This window comes from Notamacropus eugenii, chromosome 2, assembly GCF_028372415.1.
Source record: "Notamacropus eugenii isolate mMacEug1 chromosome 2, mMacEug1.pri_v2, whole genome shotgun sequence".
NCBI lineage: Eukaryota > Metazoa > Chordata > Mammalia > Diprotodontia > Macropodidae > Notamacropus > Notamacropus eugenii.
Window position 1 is genome coordinate 323,667,304 of NC_092873.1, and position 19,136 is coordinate 323,686,439.

General features: G+C 35.7%; 1 protein-coding gene across 10 annotated transcripts in view; it reads left to right on the forward strand.

Annotated features, from left to right (window-relative positions):
- The window catches only part of RPTOR (regulatory associated protein of MTOR complex 1), a 503,724-nt gene that overhangs the window by 270,926 nt on the left and 213,662 nt on the right, over positions 1-19,136 (forward strand). For all 10 annotated transcript variants that reach the window (XM_072645257.1, XM_072645259.1, XM_072645258.1 and 7 more), the window contains 2 exons: positions 16,341-16,441; positions 16,917-17,061. In XM_072645257.1, the coding sequence (XP_072501358.1) occupies positions 16,341-16,441; positions 16,917-17,061 (246 nt within the window). The remainder of the gene's footprint in view (positions 1-16,340; positions 16,442-16,916; positions 17,062-19,136) is intronic.

The following is a 19,136-nucleotide window of genomic DNA, read 5'->3' on the forward strand; positions in this document are numbered from 1 at the left end:
AATTATTATTTTAGTCCAAGATAGGCAGTACATTCATAATATTTTTTTTACAAAATAGTTGCCAAGTTGTCCTTTGAGTACTACAAAAATAAAGCATAGCTCATTTCTCAAAAAATATTTTAAAATTATTATTTTCCTGATAAAATCATCGTACAAACAAAATATGCAATCTACTGAATGATGGTTATTTTAAGTTCCACAGTTGAGAGAATCCATGTACAGAGAATAATATATATGCATGTACCTGTTACAAATATGCTACAGTTTTAAGTCTTACTAGTTGAACACAGTATCCCAAAGTATCCAAGAAGTTTCACGCACAATCCATTTAAGTTATTTCGGGCATGATGCTCTGGCACAACGGAAAAGAACCACATCCAGCTGAAGTTTTGTAGATTTCTGACATGCATATCATTGGGTTGTCAAGAAGATTCTTCCATTAAAATGCAGGCTTGTTCATGTATTCTTCTGTTGTGTCCTGTAACGTATCAGAGCCTTCTATAGCCATGACAGCACTTTTCTTTGAGGTTTTCTGGACTTCTCCACCCATTATAAACTCGTCAAGGATAAAATATGCCTTTTGAAATTAAGCATAATATCTAGCTCACAGACCATGTTAGTAAGGGCCAAGGCCACTGCCCACCAAACTGCTGGACAGAACAGATCAGAAACAGGATGCACTGATGGCTGCCACTTCTCCTGGGGCCGTGGGCTGCTGAGGTGACAGGTAAAAGCTTCTCCCTGACAGACTTTTAGTTTTGTTTGACCTATCTGAGGTTGTGCTCTAATGGCATGGTCTTCAAGAACTCAGGGTTACTTTAGAACATGATAAAGTCAGGTTTATGCCTCAGCAAATCTATATGAAGATAGTTAAGTGATCTACCAACACTCACGCAGTTGTGAAGAGAGGTTCTTAAAAGAATGTCTAGTGCATTATATAGTTAGAGATCAATGATTTTTGTTAAAGTACAAGAATATATTCGTGATCCTTACATAGATATTTGTCTTTGAGATATTTATAATCTCAGATTATAAATGCCTGCCCTCTAAAAATCTGCCCCGCTTTTCACATGTCACCATGTAAAACTAAAAGAGTCAGAGCCAGCAGCCATGTGGGTGTATATGTCTCTGTCATATCTTTAAATAGTTTTGATTTCCATAAATTTACCTGACCCATGGGGAAAAAAGATGACTGAAAATATAAATTATTTTGCATCAATGAAGGCTCCTGCTGTCACAAGTTAAAGAAAACAACAACTTATCTTTTATATATAGTGTTCAAGGCACAAAGGACTGCTTAATGTATTTTTCCACTCTGAGTCTCTGAATTTAAACTCTTCGGTAGTAAATAGCCTGCCACAATATCTCATATCATAGCATGATAAGGTTTAGAGCTTCATTCAGGCTCTATAGATCGTCTCTTCTCCCTCCTTCACTTTACCATTAAGAGTATTGAGACTTAGAGAATAGAAGTGATTTTGCCCAAGATCATATAAAAGTAGTATTGGATCCCAGGTACTCAGACTCACAGTCTAGTGCACCATGCTGCCTAGATAGTATCAAGATGAAAAGAGATATTCTTGCTGCCAGAGAATTCAGAAATCAAACCTCATTTAGTAGTATAGCCGCCATTCTTGCCATCTCTTGGGAAATCAGTCAGAAATTTTTTAGTTTCTCAATGGCTTGCTCAACAGCTCTAATACATGTAGTTTAGTGCAAGTAAATGCCATCATGCAAGTTATCAAAAAAGAATATAACTGAGGGAATCGGATATTCTCCATTTCTCCCATTTTTCTCCCCACCCTTCTACTGCCTTTTATCTGTCACATTTATCATTTACGAAGGACACATTGTTATACAAAGACAAGATCCAGGCAGTATGTGGCTATTACAGTTGTGTATATGTGTGTGTGTATGTGCTTTCTTTAAAGCTGAAGAAAGTATTTATTTTCTAATTAAGCTGCAGAGTTTGGACATAAATTATAATGATCCTTTTTTGAGCAACCCTGATTTCCAGTTATCCAAGCTAACCTAGGAGCCTGATGAATAAGCACTATGATGTCATATTCAGGATGATATCTTATACAAAAGGTATCTGATTTTCAAGAAGAAATAATAATATAAAATCAACTCTTTACTTATTCTGTCATTAAGAAGAAATGCAATTTACTGCTAGTGACCACAATATTAAAAATATATAATCTTATGTAGTTGTATTCTCAGATGCCTATATGAGTAATCCAAACACATTTATTCACCTTTTTTTATAAAAAAGAAATGAAGTGCTTAATAGTTAATTAGATTTTTTGAGATTATAGATCAGTTTTTTGTATATGCCATTGCAATCACCTCAGAATTGGTCTTCTCACTTCTGATTTCTCCATATGCATTCTTTTCTCTATTCCATTTCCCAAATAATCTTTTTAATACATGCATTTTTATCTTTAAATTGTAAAAATTTTTCCTGGTATCCCTCCTCTTCACCATCCTAGAGAGCCAGCCAATATAGCATATTTTTAAGGAAAAAAAAAAACCCAAAAATTATCAATTGCTTAAAAAAGGGCAAAAACATATGAGATGTCCCCTACTCTTGAGCCAATGCCTTCTTCAAAAGAGCAAAATAAGAGTATTTTTTCATATCTCTTCTGGGGCCAGACGTGTTTTGTAATTTTTCAGCCTTGTTTTGTTGATGTTGTTCTTTCCATTTACATTGTTGAAGTTGTGTACATCTTTTCATGCTTTATATTCCTATTTGTCCCTTCTAATAACTCAGTTTAATGTTTTTCTTTTTGTTACCCAAAAGTTAACCAAGTGTTTTGTAAATAGTAAGAACCTAATAAATGTTGAATGAAAAGTAATAATATGATAGAGTCAAGTGACTTCTGATGCTGAAGACCTAGTATTATTTTGTTTGCCTATGTCAATCCATGATTAAGTTTTTTAAAAATTATCTATCTACAATAATTGATATAGCATTTGAGAGTATAGTTCTATGACCGTTTTATTAAAATGTTTTCATAATCCATGAAAAACCTTCATTTATTTTTCATTTTTAAATAATAAATTTTATTGAAATTTTTTCCATGGCCTTGATTTCCCAGGGAGCTATCCCTAGTAGCCAAGATTTTTTTAAAAAGAGGAAGTACAGAAAATTCAGTAAAATCAATCAATATATTGAAACAAATCTGATGATACCTCCAATTACTCTCTCTACTCCCCCATGAATCTCTGAAAAGGAGGGAGGGCTGCTGTCTTTGCACACCTCTTCTTTGGAAATATGCTTTTCCTTTGTAATTTTAAAACACTCACTTTTTTGTCTTTTTTCAATCTAATTTTTTTTTTGCTAGTTTCAAAACAATTTAGTTTGAAATCAAAAATACATTTGTCTTTAGCTCATGAATTCTTCACAGTGGTAAAATGAAAAAGATTCCTCCAGTAAATTATGAATCAAGGGCCAGGAAAATAATCCATGAAGTGAAAATATAGAGGGCAAAACTGAAGGTTAGTATTGGAAGGGACATTGAAGATCATTTTGCCTAATACTTTCATTTTACAGAAGAGGAACCCGCGATCTAGGGAATATTAGCAGGTTTGTTTTTTTTTCCCCAAAGAGACACAGCTTACTTAATGGCCAGTTAATACTTTTTTTCCACCCTAGCAGCCTGCCCCATTCAAGTAAATTTAATCAGTTTAGGGGAGTGTATGTGGGGATGTGTGTATGTGTATGTTAATACTGTGATACAGAAATGATTCCTGCATTTAAAAAAAATACAAACTGTTCTTTGGCTAAACTTTTTCCTTCTCTGGTAAATCTTCATTCCCTTGACTTTGAATCCTGTATATGCACATATGTGCATGCACACGTGCACACACACATTAAAAAAATTTTCTTTTAAATATTTTTATTTTTGCATTTCAAGAATTTTTTTTCCCAGTATTCCCTCTCTCTTTCCCTTAGAGCCATCCCATATAACAAATATTTTTTTAAAATCAGGAAAATCAATGAAATTAGTCAATGCGTTGGAAAATCAGGAAATTGTTATTTTGAATTGCATATTTGATTTTCTTGGTTTTGCATACTGTACTCTATATCAGATCATATAAATATTTTCATTATTCTCTGTAGTCATCATATTCCTCATTTCTTATAGCAAAGTAAGATTTCAGGATGTTCGTGTACCATGATTTATTTACCAGTGTTCCAATTGGTAGTCATCTATTTTGTTTCCAGTTCATTGCCACCACAAAAAAAAGGTCATATTAACATTTTGAAATGTATGAAATATTTTGAAAAATAATTTGAAAAAAATTCTTTTTGGTATTAACCTCTTTTTGGTCTATCTCCAGTAGTTGAAGTTTTGAGGCAGAAGTTTTGGACATTTTAGTCACCTTCTTTGCATAATTCCAAATTGGTTTCTAAAACAGTTAAACTAATTAATAACTCCCCCAACAATGCATAAATGTTCTTATCTTTTCACACCACCCCCAACGTCAATTATTTTCGTTTTTGTCATCTTTGCCAGTTTTCTAGATGTGAGGTAAAACTTCAGAGTTGTTTTGAATTATATTTCTCTTACTGTTACTAATTTGAAACATTCTATCATATGGTTTTTAATAGTTCGCTATTCTTATTTTAAGAACTGTTTGTTCACATCCTTTGACCCCTTATGTATTGGAATATCTTTTAGTTTCATGTATTTGTCTCTATGTCTTGGATATCAACCCTTTATCAGAAATATTTAATAAAGATTGTTTTCCCCAATCAACTACTTCCCTTTTTAATCCTAGTTCTAATTGATTTCATTCATACAAAACTTTTCACTTTAATCAGTTATGTGTTTTATATTTTTAATTATCTGTGCTCCTTATTTGAGAGATTTTATACAAATATTTTCACATTTGAATGCTTTCTTATCCTACATGTAATAATTCTATTTATACAGATCTATTCTTGCTTTTATAGTTGCTTTGATCTCTTGTTTTTTTTAAAGAATATTTGTTAACAGTGAAAGGTATATGATCTGCTTCTCTTCCAATTTTTTGTTGTATGACATTTAGATAATGTCTCTCTTGAATTTATTATGGAATATGACATAAAGTATTGGTCTAAGCCTAGTTTCTATCTGAATGCTTTCCAGTTTTCCCAGAAGTTTTTTTTTATAAAATAGGGAGTTCTTTCCTAAGTAACTTAAATTTTCAGGTTTATTAAATATCAGATTATTGAGTTTCATTGTTTCTAGTTCTCCTTTTTCTACTCTTTTATTTATCTACCTTTCATTCCAGAAATCATTCAATATTGAAAGACTAAATTGGATTTATACCAGGGATATGTTCAAAATTAGGAAAGCAATCAGCATAATTATATTAAAAGCAAAAATATTCCAAATCACAGTATATGACCCCTCCTACTCACATTCTCCAAAAAAAAGCCATTGACAAAGTAGTAAGCTCATTTATACTTTGGGAAAGCAAACATGCCTTATTAATTAAAAGCAATATATCATATGTTTTCACAATAAATAAAGAGTAAAATAAGGGTATCTATTCTCTCCCCGCTATTACTTGATATAGTTCTGAATATCATAGCAAAGAAATGAGAAGTAAATTTAAGTGATAACTTTAGAAAAAGAGAAGATAAAACCATCCTTCTTGGTTGATAACATGATGGTTTATTTTGAAAATCCTGGAGATCAGCAAGATTAGTGATTGAGACAAAGGTCAACAAAATAAACCCACAACAATCAACAGCATGTCTGTATAATAAAAACAATCCAGGAGATAGTATCAGAAAGGGAAATCCTATTCAAAATGACTACAAGATGTGTAAAACAAATAAATGAACTACCTGTATAGATTAAATTAATAAGTATTCCTTTGCCAGGGGAAGAACTTTTTCTATTAATTCAGATCAGTAGGAGCACATAGCCATTATATGTTATAGGCAGGACTTTCACTCAGGTCTTCCTGTTTTCCAGCCATATTGCTTCTTTAAGGGTAGGGTTAGTAGCTCATGATACTCTGCTGGATGTTTGTTCTTTTGCTCCCAGGACAGCTATCATTTTATACCCCCTTATGCTACTGGGATTCAGCTACTGATGAACAAATATGAATTTAAATTTTATAGGCTATTTAGAACATTAAAGAATTTATCTTTTGGGTGTAATGAAGCTTTTAAAAACAAATGGCTTCTCTCCTTCTGTGCATCTTGTTTCTATCTACTGGTACTGCCATAGGAATTACATGTGATTTCTAGAGTGGGTAGTGTTTTGACATTTCCTAGGTTCTGGTACAGAAAGAAACCTGAAACAAATAATTTCTGAACTGCTTTAATTTCAATTTTCATTAAAAATAAGAGGGAACAAAGAAGGTTAGCATATTCCTATATTTAAATAGAGCCAGTCTGCTACAGGAACAAATCTTCATTTCCAAAATGACAGTTTTCAAAAGAAAATTTATTTTGAAAGTACTATAAAGTTGCTTATTTAAAATAGCCTTATTAAAAAAGAAAAGTGACAAAATTTAATTAATAAAAAAGAAGCTATATATAATCACAGCAGAGAAAAACACAAAAAGAATCATTAGAACATACTTTACAGTTGTAGTCCAGTAAAGCTGAGAAGTCAATAGAAAATTTTTTTTAATAGAAATCAATACAAAACACCCAAGGTAACAGCATCTAATAGAGATCTTAAATAATCCAGTTTCAGAAAAGGAAATTGAAGTAGCTATAGTGGAACTACCTCTCACCCTGAACTGAAAACAAACAAAAATTTGTGCTACGTATATTACAACAAAATATGTAAATATTTTAAAGAAAAGTTAATACTACATGTACTATGCAAATTATTCTCAAATTCTGAGAAAGAAAATATTCATCAAACTTTTTATGAGATAAATATTCTAATCCCTAAAGAAGGAAAAGATAAAGCAAAGAAAGAGAACTCTAAGGTATTGTTGGTGAATATTGATTCAAGACTTTCAAATAAAATCCTTGCAAAAAAGACTACAACAATTTGTCTAGTTAATTATTCACTATGGACCATCTGTCTATGTCAGGGATGCAAGTATGGTTCCAAAATTTGGAAAATAGTATATTTAATCATATTAAAAACAGAAAGACAATTTCCTCAGTACATGCAGAAATAGCCATTTTGCAAAATACAATATACATTTTTACTAAAAATTCTATAAAACAGAGGTACTGAAGAGCTTTTTCATATTTTTTTCAGTAAGTTTTTAAATTGTGTCCTTCAACCATAATTCTATACCCTGTATCATCCCATGCCTTCATTTAAATCCTCTCTCTAGCATTCCCCGGTGTTCCATTTTTAATGTATTGCTCTTTGTATCTCCAGCATTTTGTATAATGCCTTTAATAAAGCAGGTGTTCAATAAATGCTGCTGTTCTTGATGATGCTATTTACATCTACTGTCCCTCTTCTTTTTCCCCTCATTCTCTCATTTTTTCCTTTTTTTCTGATTAATTTAATAATTTTGTTAATAAGGCTAGCATGTTTATTAATAAAAGGATGGTCATTTGGCCATCTCTCTTAGACCAAAGACAATCATGAGGTTGGGCTCAGGTTTTGTATGTTCTTTTGGAAAAAGAGTGGCTTGTCACCCTTGGACAGAGGGACTCTCTATACCCAGACCACCCATAGCCTTGGGCAATTTATTCAAAGAATTTATGCCCCACCCATGCTTGCAGAACACAATGGCTACTTTACCTTAGTGGGATTTTAAACAAGAAAGTTAATCCAATCTCATCTACACTGTCCTGAACTTTTAAAAATCATGACTTTAGGAAAGGGTTGGGGAAACTCTGGATGTCCCCAAATCATTGCTTATTAATCATCATTTTTCTCACTTTGAAGTGAGCAAAAATTTCTAAAAAAATAACTTGTATCATCTGAGCTGCTCTAATGTCAGTATTAGATGATACTTGCTTAATTTTATTTTTTCATAATAAGTTTTTATTGATATTTTCTGTTTCTTACATCATCATTGTATCCCATGTATGTCTCCAATCCCCCTCACCTCCCCCAGAGTCATCCCATATGACATGGAGAAATTATCAGCACAACTGATGGATACATTGAAAAAGTCCAAAACCATGTGCAACACGTGACACTTATTGGCTTCTCACTTCCATGAAGTTTAGGGTTGTTTCCTTGTATCTCATTTGAGTCCCACTTAATTGTTATAATTTTGTTGTATTTACTTTAGGTTTTTTTGGTGTATCATTCTTTCCATTTCCGTTGTTGATCATTCTGTATATTGTTTTCTTGGTTCTGCTTACTTCCCTCTGCATAAGTTCATATAGATACTTCTCTGTATTCATCGCATCTATCATTTCTTATAGCACAGTAGTGTTCCATTACATTTATGTAGCACAATTTGTGTAGCACAATTCTCTAATCTTCTTTGGGCTTATTCTAGCTTTAAAGTCACCCAGAATTATAAGCTTGTCCTCTTTTGGCACATTGATGATAAGAGTCTCTAGGTCTTCATAAAATTTTTCTTTGACCTCATCAGGGTTCGTCGTGGAGGGAGCATAGGCACTGATGATGGTGTCATGGTGTTTTCCTGCAAGTGGCAATGGCATTGTTATGAGCCTGTCATTCACTCCTTTTGGCAGGCATACCAGCTTGTTGACTAGATTAGTTTTGATTGGGGAACTTACGCTAGCTTCATGGCACTCACCTTCGCTGTGACCTCTCCAGAAAAATGTGTATCCAGCTCCAACTTCAGTAAGCTGACTTTCATTTGCCAGCCTTGTTTCACCCAGGGCTGCTACTTGGATGCAATGCCTGTTTAGTTCTCTTGCAACAAGAGCAGTTTGTCTTTCAGGTCTACTGGATTTTGTGTTGTCTATAAACATGCACACGTTCCATGTGCCAGTGGTGAGTGGAATCATCTTTGCATGTTTTTGTACATTTTTCTGTGTTTTGACCGCATAGTGGAATTCTCTGCCTGCTGCAGTAATCAGGCTAGGGTTGGGTAAGCAGACAATTTTTAGGACACCTTTCTAGCCCCCTTCCTCTTACCAGGAGGTGAGCAGTGCGATCCTTAAAAGGCTGCTCAGAGACCCAGGGAGCTGCCGAGTCCCACTGCTGCTTTCAGTGAGAAACGACCCTATGGCCTAGGCCACCTGTGTGCAGGGTTGTCACTCCAGCTACCAGTGTATCCGCACCTGCTGCTTCATCGCTTGCCTGTCACCACAGGACTTTGAGGTATAATAGTAAAATGGTATGGGGAATGTCTTTTGATTTGTGCGTAAATTGGATTTAAGTGAGGCAGAGTTGCACGATGTTGTCAGCCTCATTCTCTCCTCCAGAGTCATCATAGTCCAGTGGCAGGACAGAGTGAAGATGACTAGCAATGACTCAGGATGCAGTGGATGACCTTAGTGTCTTCAGTGTTTAACCAAGCTCTAATCATTCCATATTGCCTGCTTCACCTGCCTTCATGGCCATTGGAACAAATTGTTCTCGTCCGCCCATTCCACAAGGGGAAGTTTTCACATGCTTGGGGTAGACATCAATGGGTTTGAGACCCATTGGTTGACCTCAGCCTGAAAAGAAATCGTTTGAAGACCTAGAGACCCTTATCATTAATATGCCAAAAGAGGACTAGCTTATAATTCTGGGTGGCTTTAATGCTAGAGTAGGCTCAGATTACCAGACTTGGCAGGAAGTCATAGGGAGGAATGGAGTTAGAAACAGCAACAGTAATGGTCATTTTCCACTGAAGACTTGTGCATCGCATGACCTTCTTATAACCAACACTGTTTTCTGTTTACCTAAACAGAATAAAATTTCAAGGTTGCACCCTTACAGCAAACATTGGCATCTAATAGACTATGTAATTGTAAGGAGAAGAGACAGATAAGATATGAGAGTGACAAAGGCAATGTGTGGTGCAGAGTGCTGGACTGATTGTAGACTTATCCTCTTCAAGCTAAATATTCGCAATCATCAAAAACGCTACCCCCAAGGCAAAATGACTACCACAAGAATTAATGTCAACAAATTAGAGCTCTTCTCTCAGCGTGAACAGTTTGCTGCTGACCTGGAGGGAAAGTTGAGCCAACATACAGTTGGCAACAGTAGAGCAGAAAAGGAGTGGACAGCTCTCAGAGATCTGATGTATAGCACTGCATTTATTCATCTGGGTCAGAACACTCACAAACACCAAGACTGGTTTGATGAAAATAATGGGGAAGTTCAAAAGCTGCTAAATGAAAAACGAGAAATCCACAGGATTTACCAGCAGGTTAGTTCATCCACCTCTAAGAAGGCAGCAATTAATTCCATCATAAGCAAAGCTTAGAGAGATGCAGGATTCATGGCTCAGTAAGAAGGCAGATGAAATTTAGTTCTATGCTGATAGTAACAATCCAAAGCACTTTTATGATTCCCTGAAAGCTGTTTATGGACCAGAAACCTATGGTGCATCACAACTACTCAGTGCTGATGAAGCCACATTGATTAGTGATAAGGACATGATCCTAGAGAGCTGGGCTCAGTACTTCCATAGTGTTCTCAACAGACCATCATCAATCAATGCTGAGGCCGATGACCATTTACCTAAGGCTGAAGTCAATCCCTCCTTAGTTCAGCTTCCAACTGAAGAAGAGATTTTGAGGGCCATTAGGCTCCTTTCATGTGCCAAAGCACCTGGTGCTGATTCTATTCCAGCTGAGATTTACAAGGTAGGGGGACCATTGCTTATACAAAAGTTGACTGAAATTATCCAGGTTATATGGCAAGAGGAGGTTATCCCCCAGGAATTCAAGGATGCCTCCATTGTCCATCTCTATAAAGGTAAAGGGAATAGATTGTCCTGTGACAATCACAGGAGAGGTCTCTCTCTTTGTTATTGCTGGCAGAATTTTTGCTAGTATTCTCCTTAATAGACTGATCCTTCACCTGGAAAGTAGTCATATACCTAAGAGCCAATGTGGCTTCAGAAAAGGCCGACAACTCCAGGAGAAATGCCAGGAGCAGAATAGAGGTCTGTACACGTTTGTAGATCTGATCGAGGCCTTTGACACTGTTAGTTGTGAGGGCTTATGGAAAATTATGTCAAAATTTGGTTGCCCAGAGGAGTTCATCAGCATTGTATGTCAATTCCATGATGGCATGTTTGCCCAGGTTCTGGATAGTGAACAATGCTGTCGTACCTTCCCAGTCACCAATAGAGTGAAACAGGACTGTGTGCTTGCTCCCATGCTTTTTAGCATGATGTTTTCAGCCATGTTGTCAAACGCTTTCAATGAGGATGAACAAGGCATCAAGGTCAACTACCATACTGATGGTAAGTTCTTCAATTTGAAAAGGCTACAAGCCAAGAACAAAGTAGAGGGAGTGTTGGTGCATGATTTTCTGTTTGCAGATGAAGCGCCAGACACTGAAGTCCTTGCTCTAGCTGAACTGCCAAGCATTCAAACTATGCTTCAGAGAGCACGACTCCAGTGAGTTGGCCACGTTGTTCAAATGCAAAATGTACGCTTGCCAAAAAGACTATTTCATGGAGAACGCACATGGGGCATGCAGTCACATGGTGGTCAGAAGAAGCAATATAATGACACTCTCAAGGTCTCTCTCAAAAACTTTGGATTTGATTGTGTGACATGGGAGACAGTGGCCTAAGACCACTCAGCATGGCATTGTCACATCAGAAAAGGTGCTGCACTGTATGAAGAAAGCATAATTGAGACAGCACAAAGTAAACATAGGATGCACAAATTTAGAGTAATCACCCCAAATATTCACGCGGACTATCTGTGCCCAATCTGTGGTAGAGCATTCCGAGCTCATACTGGTCTGATCAGCTACTGTCAGATACACTGAAACTTTGTTTTATCATGGTGATGTCATTTTGGTCCTCTTTGAGAACGAAGGACAATAACCACCAATCTCCTTTGACCATCTGTTTTGTTTCTGTTTCTTACCCTTCACAAAAAAACACTACTATTGATATTTTAGAGTCTTATGGGGCCTTTTATTTTCTTATTGATGACTTCCTTGGGGTATTAGACCAGTAATGGAGCCTCTCTGGTTCAAAGGATAGTCACTTTATTTGCATAAGTCCAAATTGCTTTCCAAAATGGTTGTAGCATTTTACAGCTTCTCCAGCAACAGATTAATTTGCTTGCCTTTTTACAACCACTCTAACATGAACTGTTGCCATTTTTTGGTCATTTTTCCAATTTGCAGAGTGTAGATAGAGTAAAACCTCAGGGTTGCTTTAACTTGCATTTCCCTTATTATCAGTGATTTGGAACAATTTTCATGTGGTTGTGAATACTTTTCAGTTCTTTTGTGTACTGTTTGTTCATATCATTTGAATGACTATTAGACACACACACACACACACACACACACATTCTTAGATACCAAAAGCTTGTTAGAAAAATTAAAAAAAAAATTTTCACCACATAACCACTTCCATTCTTATCCTACATGCATTAATGTTGTCTGTGTAGCTAAAGCTTCAAGTAATCAGTCAGCAGTGGGTAGAAAATATATCCTTAACTAATCAAGAGATAGTCAATTTAAAAATTACTTCATTTTAAGCATATAAAATAAGAAGTATGTTGTTGTTAAAAGAAGAAGGCCTTAAGAAGATTAGAATGTTTTGGTCCTGCATAAGAAGAATATAGATTTTTTTCATAAAATAGGAATAGAAGAGGGCATGTAATTGGAGAGGGGATCCACAGATGAGGTAACTCTGAGATTCTGAGATTCATTTTTCAAAGGCTCATTAACAGGGATTGGCTTAAATAATCCCGCTTGCCTGAATTCTTGTTTGTCTCAAGGGTTTAAATATGTCTGGTCTTGTGGTATATATATTGTGGCATTTGCTTATACTCCTACATATGGAAATTTTACATTCATCTAGGAGATATTAATATAATACATCTCACTATTCAAAATCTGGATGAGATGCCTATCAGTCAGTCAAGAAGTATGAAATACCTACTGTGTGCTATGTACTGCACTAGATGCTGGCTATAAAAGTAAAAAGAATGAAAAAATCCCTAGTTACAAGGAGCTTACATTCTAATGAGTGATAAAATACATATACATAAAACTATATGCAGGATAAAAATATTAATAAATAAAATATATGCAAAATAATGTTCTCGCATCTCAGTTATCATTGAAAAGGGAAACTTTTCCATCTTATTGAAAGGACTGAAATTTCTTTATATATTTCTATCCATGTCATATTAATCATAGAAATACCAACTACTTTATATTAACTTCTAATAACTATCTTATGTTAATTCCTTTGCATTTTTTATATCCATTCTCTTTATATATATTTCTCTCCCCATCTTAAAATGCAAGCTCTTTGTGGGCTGAGATAGTTTATTTTATTGTATTTGTACCATCAAGGTCTAACAAAGAACCCAGCATATAGTAGGCACTTAATAGTTGCTTGTTGATTATTCTTGTTGATTACTGTTGAAGAATCAGCTCTCATTTATTCACCAGAGTGATGTTCTCTTTAATTTATTAAAGGAATAGCTTTAAACTCTCACCAGTGGTTTTAGGATTATTTTAAATTATTTTTTTGGCTATGTCTCTTCCTTTGTTGATCCATTTTATTAACAAGTATTTAGTAGCAGCTTATTATATGCTACATTCTAGAGATATAAAGAAAAAAACAAAAGCAATCTCTGCCCTCAATGATTGTACATTCTAAGGAGGGAGATAATGTAAATGTAACTATGTTTATATGATATATATATATAGAGAGAGAGTAGATGAAAAGCGTAACCTTAGTTAAGACTCGGGCAGGGAGGGGTTTATCACTGGCAAATTCTTTCTATATAAATAAGGTAGCACTTGAGTTGTGTCTTGAAGGAAACCAGAGATTCTAAGATGAAGAAATAGAAAGAGAAAGTATTCCAGGCATGGGGGAAAGCCATTGCAAAAGCATAGAGACTGGAGATGGAGGAGTATTGTGTTACAGAAATAATAAATAAAACATTATGACTGAACCATGGAGTGCATGAAAAGTAAGTTATGTATAAGAGGATTGGTAAACTAGGATGGACAGAGTATTAAATGTTAAATAAAGATTTGTATTTGATCCTAGAAGAAATAAGGATTCCCTGAAGTTTAACAAATGGATCACATTTTCAGAACTGCATTTGAGTATAATCATTTTGTCAACTATGTGAAGGATGTACTAGAGTGAGAATAGCAAGACTTGAAGCAGGAAAACCAATTAGGAGGTGATTGAGGCAGTGGTCCAGGTGAGAGTTGATGAGGACATGAAGTAATGACGTTATTTGGTGTTCTCCCTTTGTTTGGGGACCAATGACATCAGGAGGGTGATGTCTTGCCTTGTGAGTGAACTGGATTTAAGTGAGGTACAACTGCCCAAAGTCATCAGCCTAACTCTCTCCTTCAGAGCCACCAGAGTCCAGTAGCAAAACTAGAGTCAAGATAACTGGTCATGGCCCCAGAAGTAGTGGGTGATCTTTGCCTTTTGAAATTAAGGTCTTTCCTGGGTCTCAGTACTAAGGGCTGATCTTTGCCTTTTGAAATTAAGGTCTTTCCCGGGTCTCAGTACTAAGGGCTTAGTAAGAATTGAGACAAAATATGACTTAGTTTACCATCATAAAAGTACCAGTCTGGGAGAGGAAGACCCTCAGAGTTTCTGGCTAGTACAGAAAACAATTGTTGTTTGTGTTGATTCTAAGCTGTCAAGACCCTGAAAATGTGCAAGGGAGGCTTGAGTTAGGGCCATTCAGTGACAGCCAGAGTGATTTGGGTTTAAAGGTGTAGAATGATGTTTTGACTGTGAGAGTGGAGAAAAGGGAATGATTTAGTAGAAAAGATACTCTGTTTTGGACTTGTTAAATTTGAGATGCCAATGGAACATTAATTTTAAAATGTCTCACAAGTAGTTTGTAATTGGGATTAGAAATATGCAAGACCTCTATCTGCATAGCACATTTAAATTTCAGAAATTAGAAATTTCTTAAATTTTCATCAGTATTGCTTTCTACTAGTATTGCTTGAGTTCAGACAGTTACTCATTATTATATCATGTAATCATTTCCTTTCTGAAATTTTTTCCCTTTGATCAAGCTGCTTGAGTAGCCCTAACCTTAAGCAAATGGAAGAAATTCTATTGTCTTAAAGAAATGAACATTCAACAAAAGAAAAAAGCACCATCTGTTGTGGTTTCATAGATAGATTCTCTTATGATCCCATTTTGTGAACATGCATGGAATGATTTTGCCAATAAAATAATTTACTTCAACTGGGCTCTGTAAAATTAAGCTGTTAATCTTTTCCATCTTGTAAGTGTAAGGTATCTTATTCTCAACTCTGAACTATGTTCATTGTGAAACTTTGCTTTTAAAACAAAACAAAAAGGTGGGTAGAGCTATTAGGAGTTTTTGTTTTCTGTCAGGCTTCATATCTTGTACCATTGCAATTGGAAAGTGGAAAAGATTTTTCTTTCCAGCTATAATTTGGAGGCAAGGACAGTATGAATATGTTAAGAACACATTCAGACTTTCATCTCTTAGTATCAAGATTTTTTTTTTTGTTAATCATGTTGTTTTGCTAAGAGCTGGATAAAATTAAGCTAGACAGCCAGCTGAAGGTAAAGAAGAAGTTCATTTTCAGCTTTGTAGAATGTAAAGTACAATGTTGACATTACTGTGGGTACTTGGCAGAAATAACAAAGGACTTGTTTTGGTGAAATTGGGAAGATGGATTAAATAGCATTGCATCTCACTCCAGGATAATATCTGGATTCTTTAGTTTGTTAGAAGTGACCAAATCAATTACCTATGGCAAGATCATAGCCATCTCTTGGTGTGCAGTTTTTCTGTCTAAAGGCATTTGTCATCATTAAGATTTGACTTGTCATTGGGGCAGTGAGAGGGGAGCAACAGGAGAGAAAGTCAAAAATAAGCATTGAGTTGGTGAGCTCTGGGTTTAAATGCAGGGTTATTTTCTTCAGAAGCAAAAGCTGTGTGAATTTAAGAACAAGACAACAGAAAACATAAGGAGAAAAAAAGACTATACTAAGATCTTCCAAAGAACCAAAGTATCCAAGGACCTAAGTTTAAAGCCTATGTCTGATGTTTACTGTTTGAATGACCATGGACAAGTTTAAGTCAACCTATATATTTGTGAAATGAGATTAGACTGGATGGTCTAAGCTTCAGGTGAATGGTGCTGAGTCTGTTGTCTGGACTCTGTTATGGAATGTTCTGTCTGCTTCTTTCTCCGTGTCTTAATTCTCCTCTCTACCTCTCTTACCCCCAATTTGTATTAATGAAAATGCCCTCTATTTTATAGGATTCCTGGCAGGCTCAATGACAGGCGGACTCCTTTGGGAGAACTGAATTGGATCTTCACTGCAATCACAGATACCATTGCTTGGAATGTGCTGCCCAGGGGTAAGGTTGTCAGGGAATAATATGAATCTCTCTAGTAGATAAAGAGTGTGCAAAGTTAACTTTGAGGATAATTTCACGGGAAGGATGGAAGGACAACGGGGTTAAAGGGACAGAAGACATTTAGAGTCCACATTTGGTCACAAGGGAAGTCAAGTAGGAAGCATATGCTGTTACCTAATGAAGTGACAGACACAGTCAGAAGGTAGGAAGTATACATGTCTAGGATTTCTCCAGTATTTGCTTGCCAAATTCAGAATGCATTTTCCTCTTAACTCACTAACTGTCTTCTGGTGTGTTGTAGCCAGAATTGCTACTTATTTTTGGGCAGTAGAAAATGTACATGTTAGTTTCAACTTGCTTGTTCAGTTCTGGGATGAAGGGGGTGTGTGTGTATGTGTATGTGTGTGTGTGAGTGATTTTGCATGCAAATTTTGACTAACAAGGTACTATACTATCTACTTTCATTTGTCTCCAGATCTCTTCCAAAAGCTTTTCAGACAGGACCTCTTGGTGGCAAGTCTGTTTCGTAACTTTCTGTTGGCAGAAAGGATCATGAGATCATATAACTGTACCCCAGTCAGTAGTCCACGCCTACCTCCTACCTATATGCATGCAATGTGGTAAGTCTGCAACAATTGAACATCTACTGCTTTTTTAACTACTGTAATTGATCTTCTTTTAATTTTTGCATTGCTTTAAGTTAAAAATATGAGAAGATTTAATTGGCACTATTAGAGACCCAAAAACATGTTCACAAAGGTGACTAGAAACTACCCATATGTGGGATAATTTCTATATTTGCCTGGTTAGAGATTGAAGAAACTCATGGTTCCTTTCTGAGGCTTTTCCACACTCCAGAAAAGAGCCAGGCCTTCTGCAAATGAATTCTTGAGGCTGGCAGAACTGAGGTTGGGAGGCATTTTGTTACCTAAATTGCTCTGCACCTGTGAGCTCAGCGTACGTGTAAATTTTAGTTTAAAGTCAGTCCTTAACTGTTTCTTTCTTGATGTAACTGCTTTTCCCTGATCCTGGGAAACTCCTCTTGAAACTATGAGAAGAAGTTAATGTAGACAGTTTGACTGAAGACTCTTCATTTCTTCTTTTCATTCTTGACAGAAAAACCTTCTGCATAGTTTGATTATTAAGTTCTATACCGTTCCTAAATACTGATTAATGAGAAAACTTTCTTGACAGCACATGCATCAACAGATAAAATAGCAGCAACACTATCTGAAAGTGTAGATCATATATATTTGGTTTAGGAATCTATTTGACAAATTGTTTGGCAATAGTTTTACTTTAATTCAGTAAAATTAATCACATTCCTTGAAAACACATCAGCTTTCAAGTGAATAGGAATCAGCCCAGAACCCTTTGTGTGCCAGTGAAAAACAGCATGGCTTTTAAAACTTTGCTGCACATCATTCACAGACGAACCATCAAGAGGTTCCTGTATTTGATTGTGTTCTTCTGAGCACATCATATGTAGCACGCCCTGAGCTGAACCCTAAACAAAAGTTGAAACAGTCTCTCCATTGCTAAGATCTCTCATACGCAATCATATGTAGAAAAGAAAAAGAGATGTCACAGACTACTGTATTTCTATCCATCGTAGAAGAATCAAGTAATAACTAATCAATCACCCAGCTTTTAAAAACATCTACTGGGTGTGCCTGATACATAGTAGGATGTTTTTAAAAGCTGGGTGATTGATTAATTTTCCATCCTGGTTAAATATTATTTATTTGAATGCCAGAAATTGCCATGCCCTCCAGAAGCTTATAGTCTAATTGAGTATATAATATTGAATTATATAGTGACATAGATAGAAATTACATAAAAAGCAGATATAAGATAACCTTGGTGGTAATTCAAGTGACCAGGAAACCCCACAGGCAAAAAAGTGTAGATTGAGCTGAGTCTGGAAGGAATTTCAAAATTCCAAGGAACAGAATTGAGGAGTAAATGTATTCCAGGTATAAGAGATGGCCTGTGCTAAGTCATGTAGACAGAAGATGAATTTTCATGTGCAAGAAACTGCCAGATGGCTAATATGGCTGAACCATAGAATGTATAGACAAAAGGGGTAGTTCATGGAAAGAACAATATTGTGAAGAGCTTTAAATATAAAATAGAGAAATTTATATTTGATCATAGAGGTGATAGGGAATCAGCAGTTTATTATATGATGTAAGGTGAGTAGCATGTTAAGACATGTACCTTAGGAAAATCTTTTTTGGTAGTTTAGGAAGGGTTGGCATGGGAAGAGATTCTTGGCAGGAAACCAATTAAAAGGCTGTTATAGTAGTCCAGAGGAGAAATGATGAGGGTATGAACAAAGGTTGCTACTGTATTAGTGAAAGAAGGAGACAGATGTTATAGAAACAAAATCACTAATATTTGGAAACAAATATAGAGTGAGTGAGAATTAGGATTTGAGGATGATGTTGCAGTTGACTCCATAGGCAAATGGAAAGATGGTGGTAACCTCAGTAGAAACTGGGAAATTGTGAAGAAAGGTAGTTTTGGACTGGGAAGGATATTGGGAAAGACATTTGGCCTCAGATATTCTGAGTTTGAGGTGCCCATAGGATATCAAGTAAGCAATTAGTTGGTGATGTAAGACTGGACAGACTAGGTCTGGATGTCTAGATCTGGGAGTTATCTGCACAGAGATGATGAACCCATGATCATT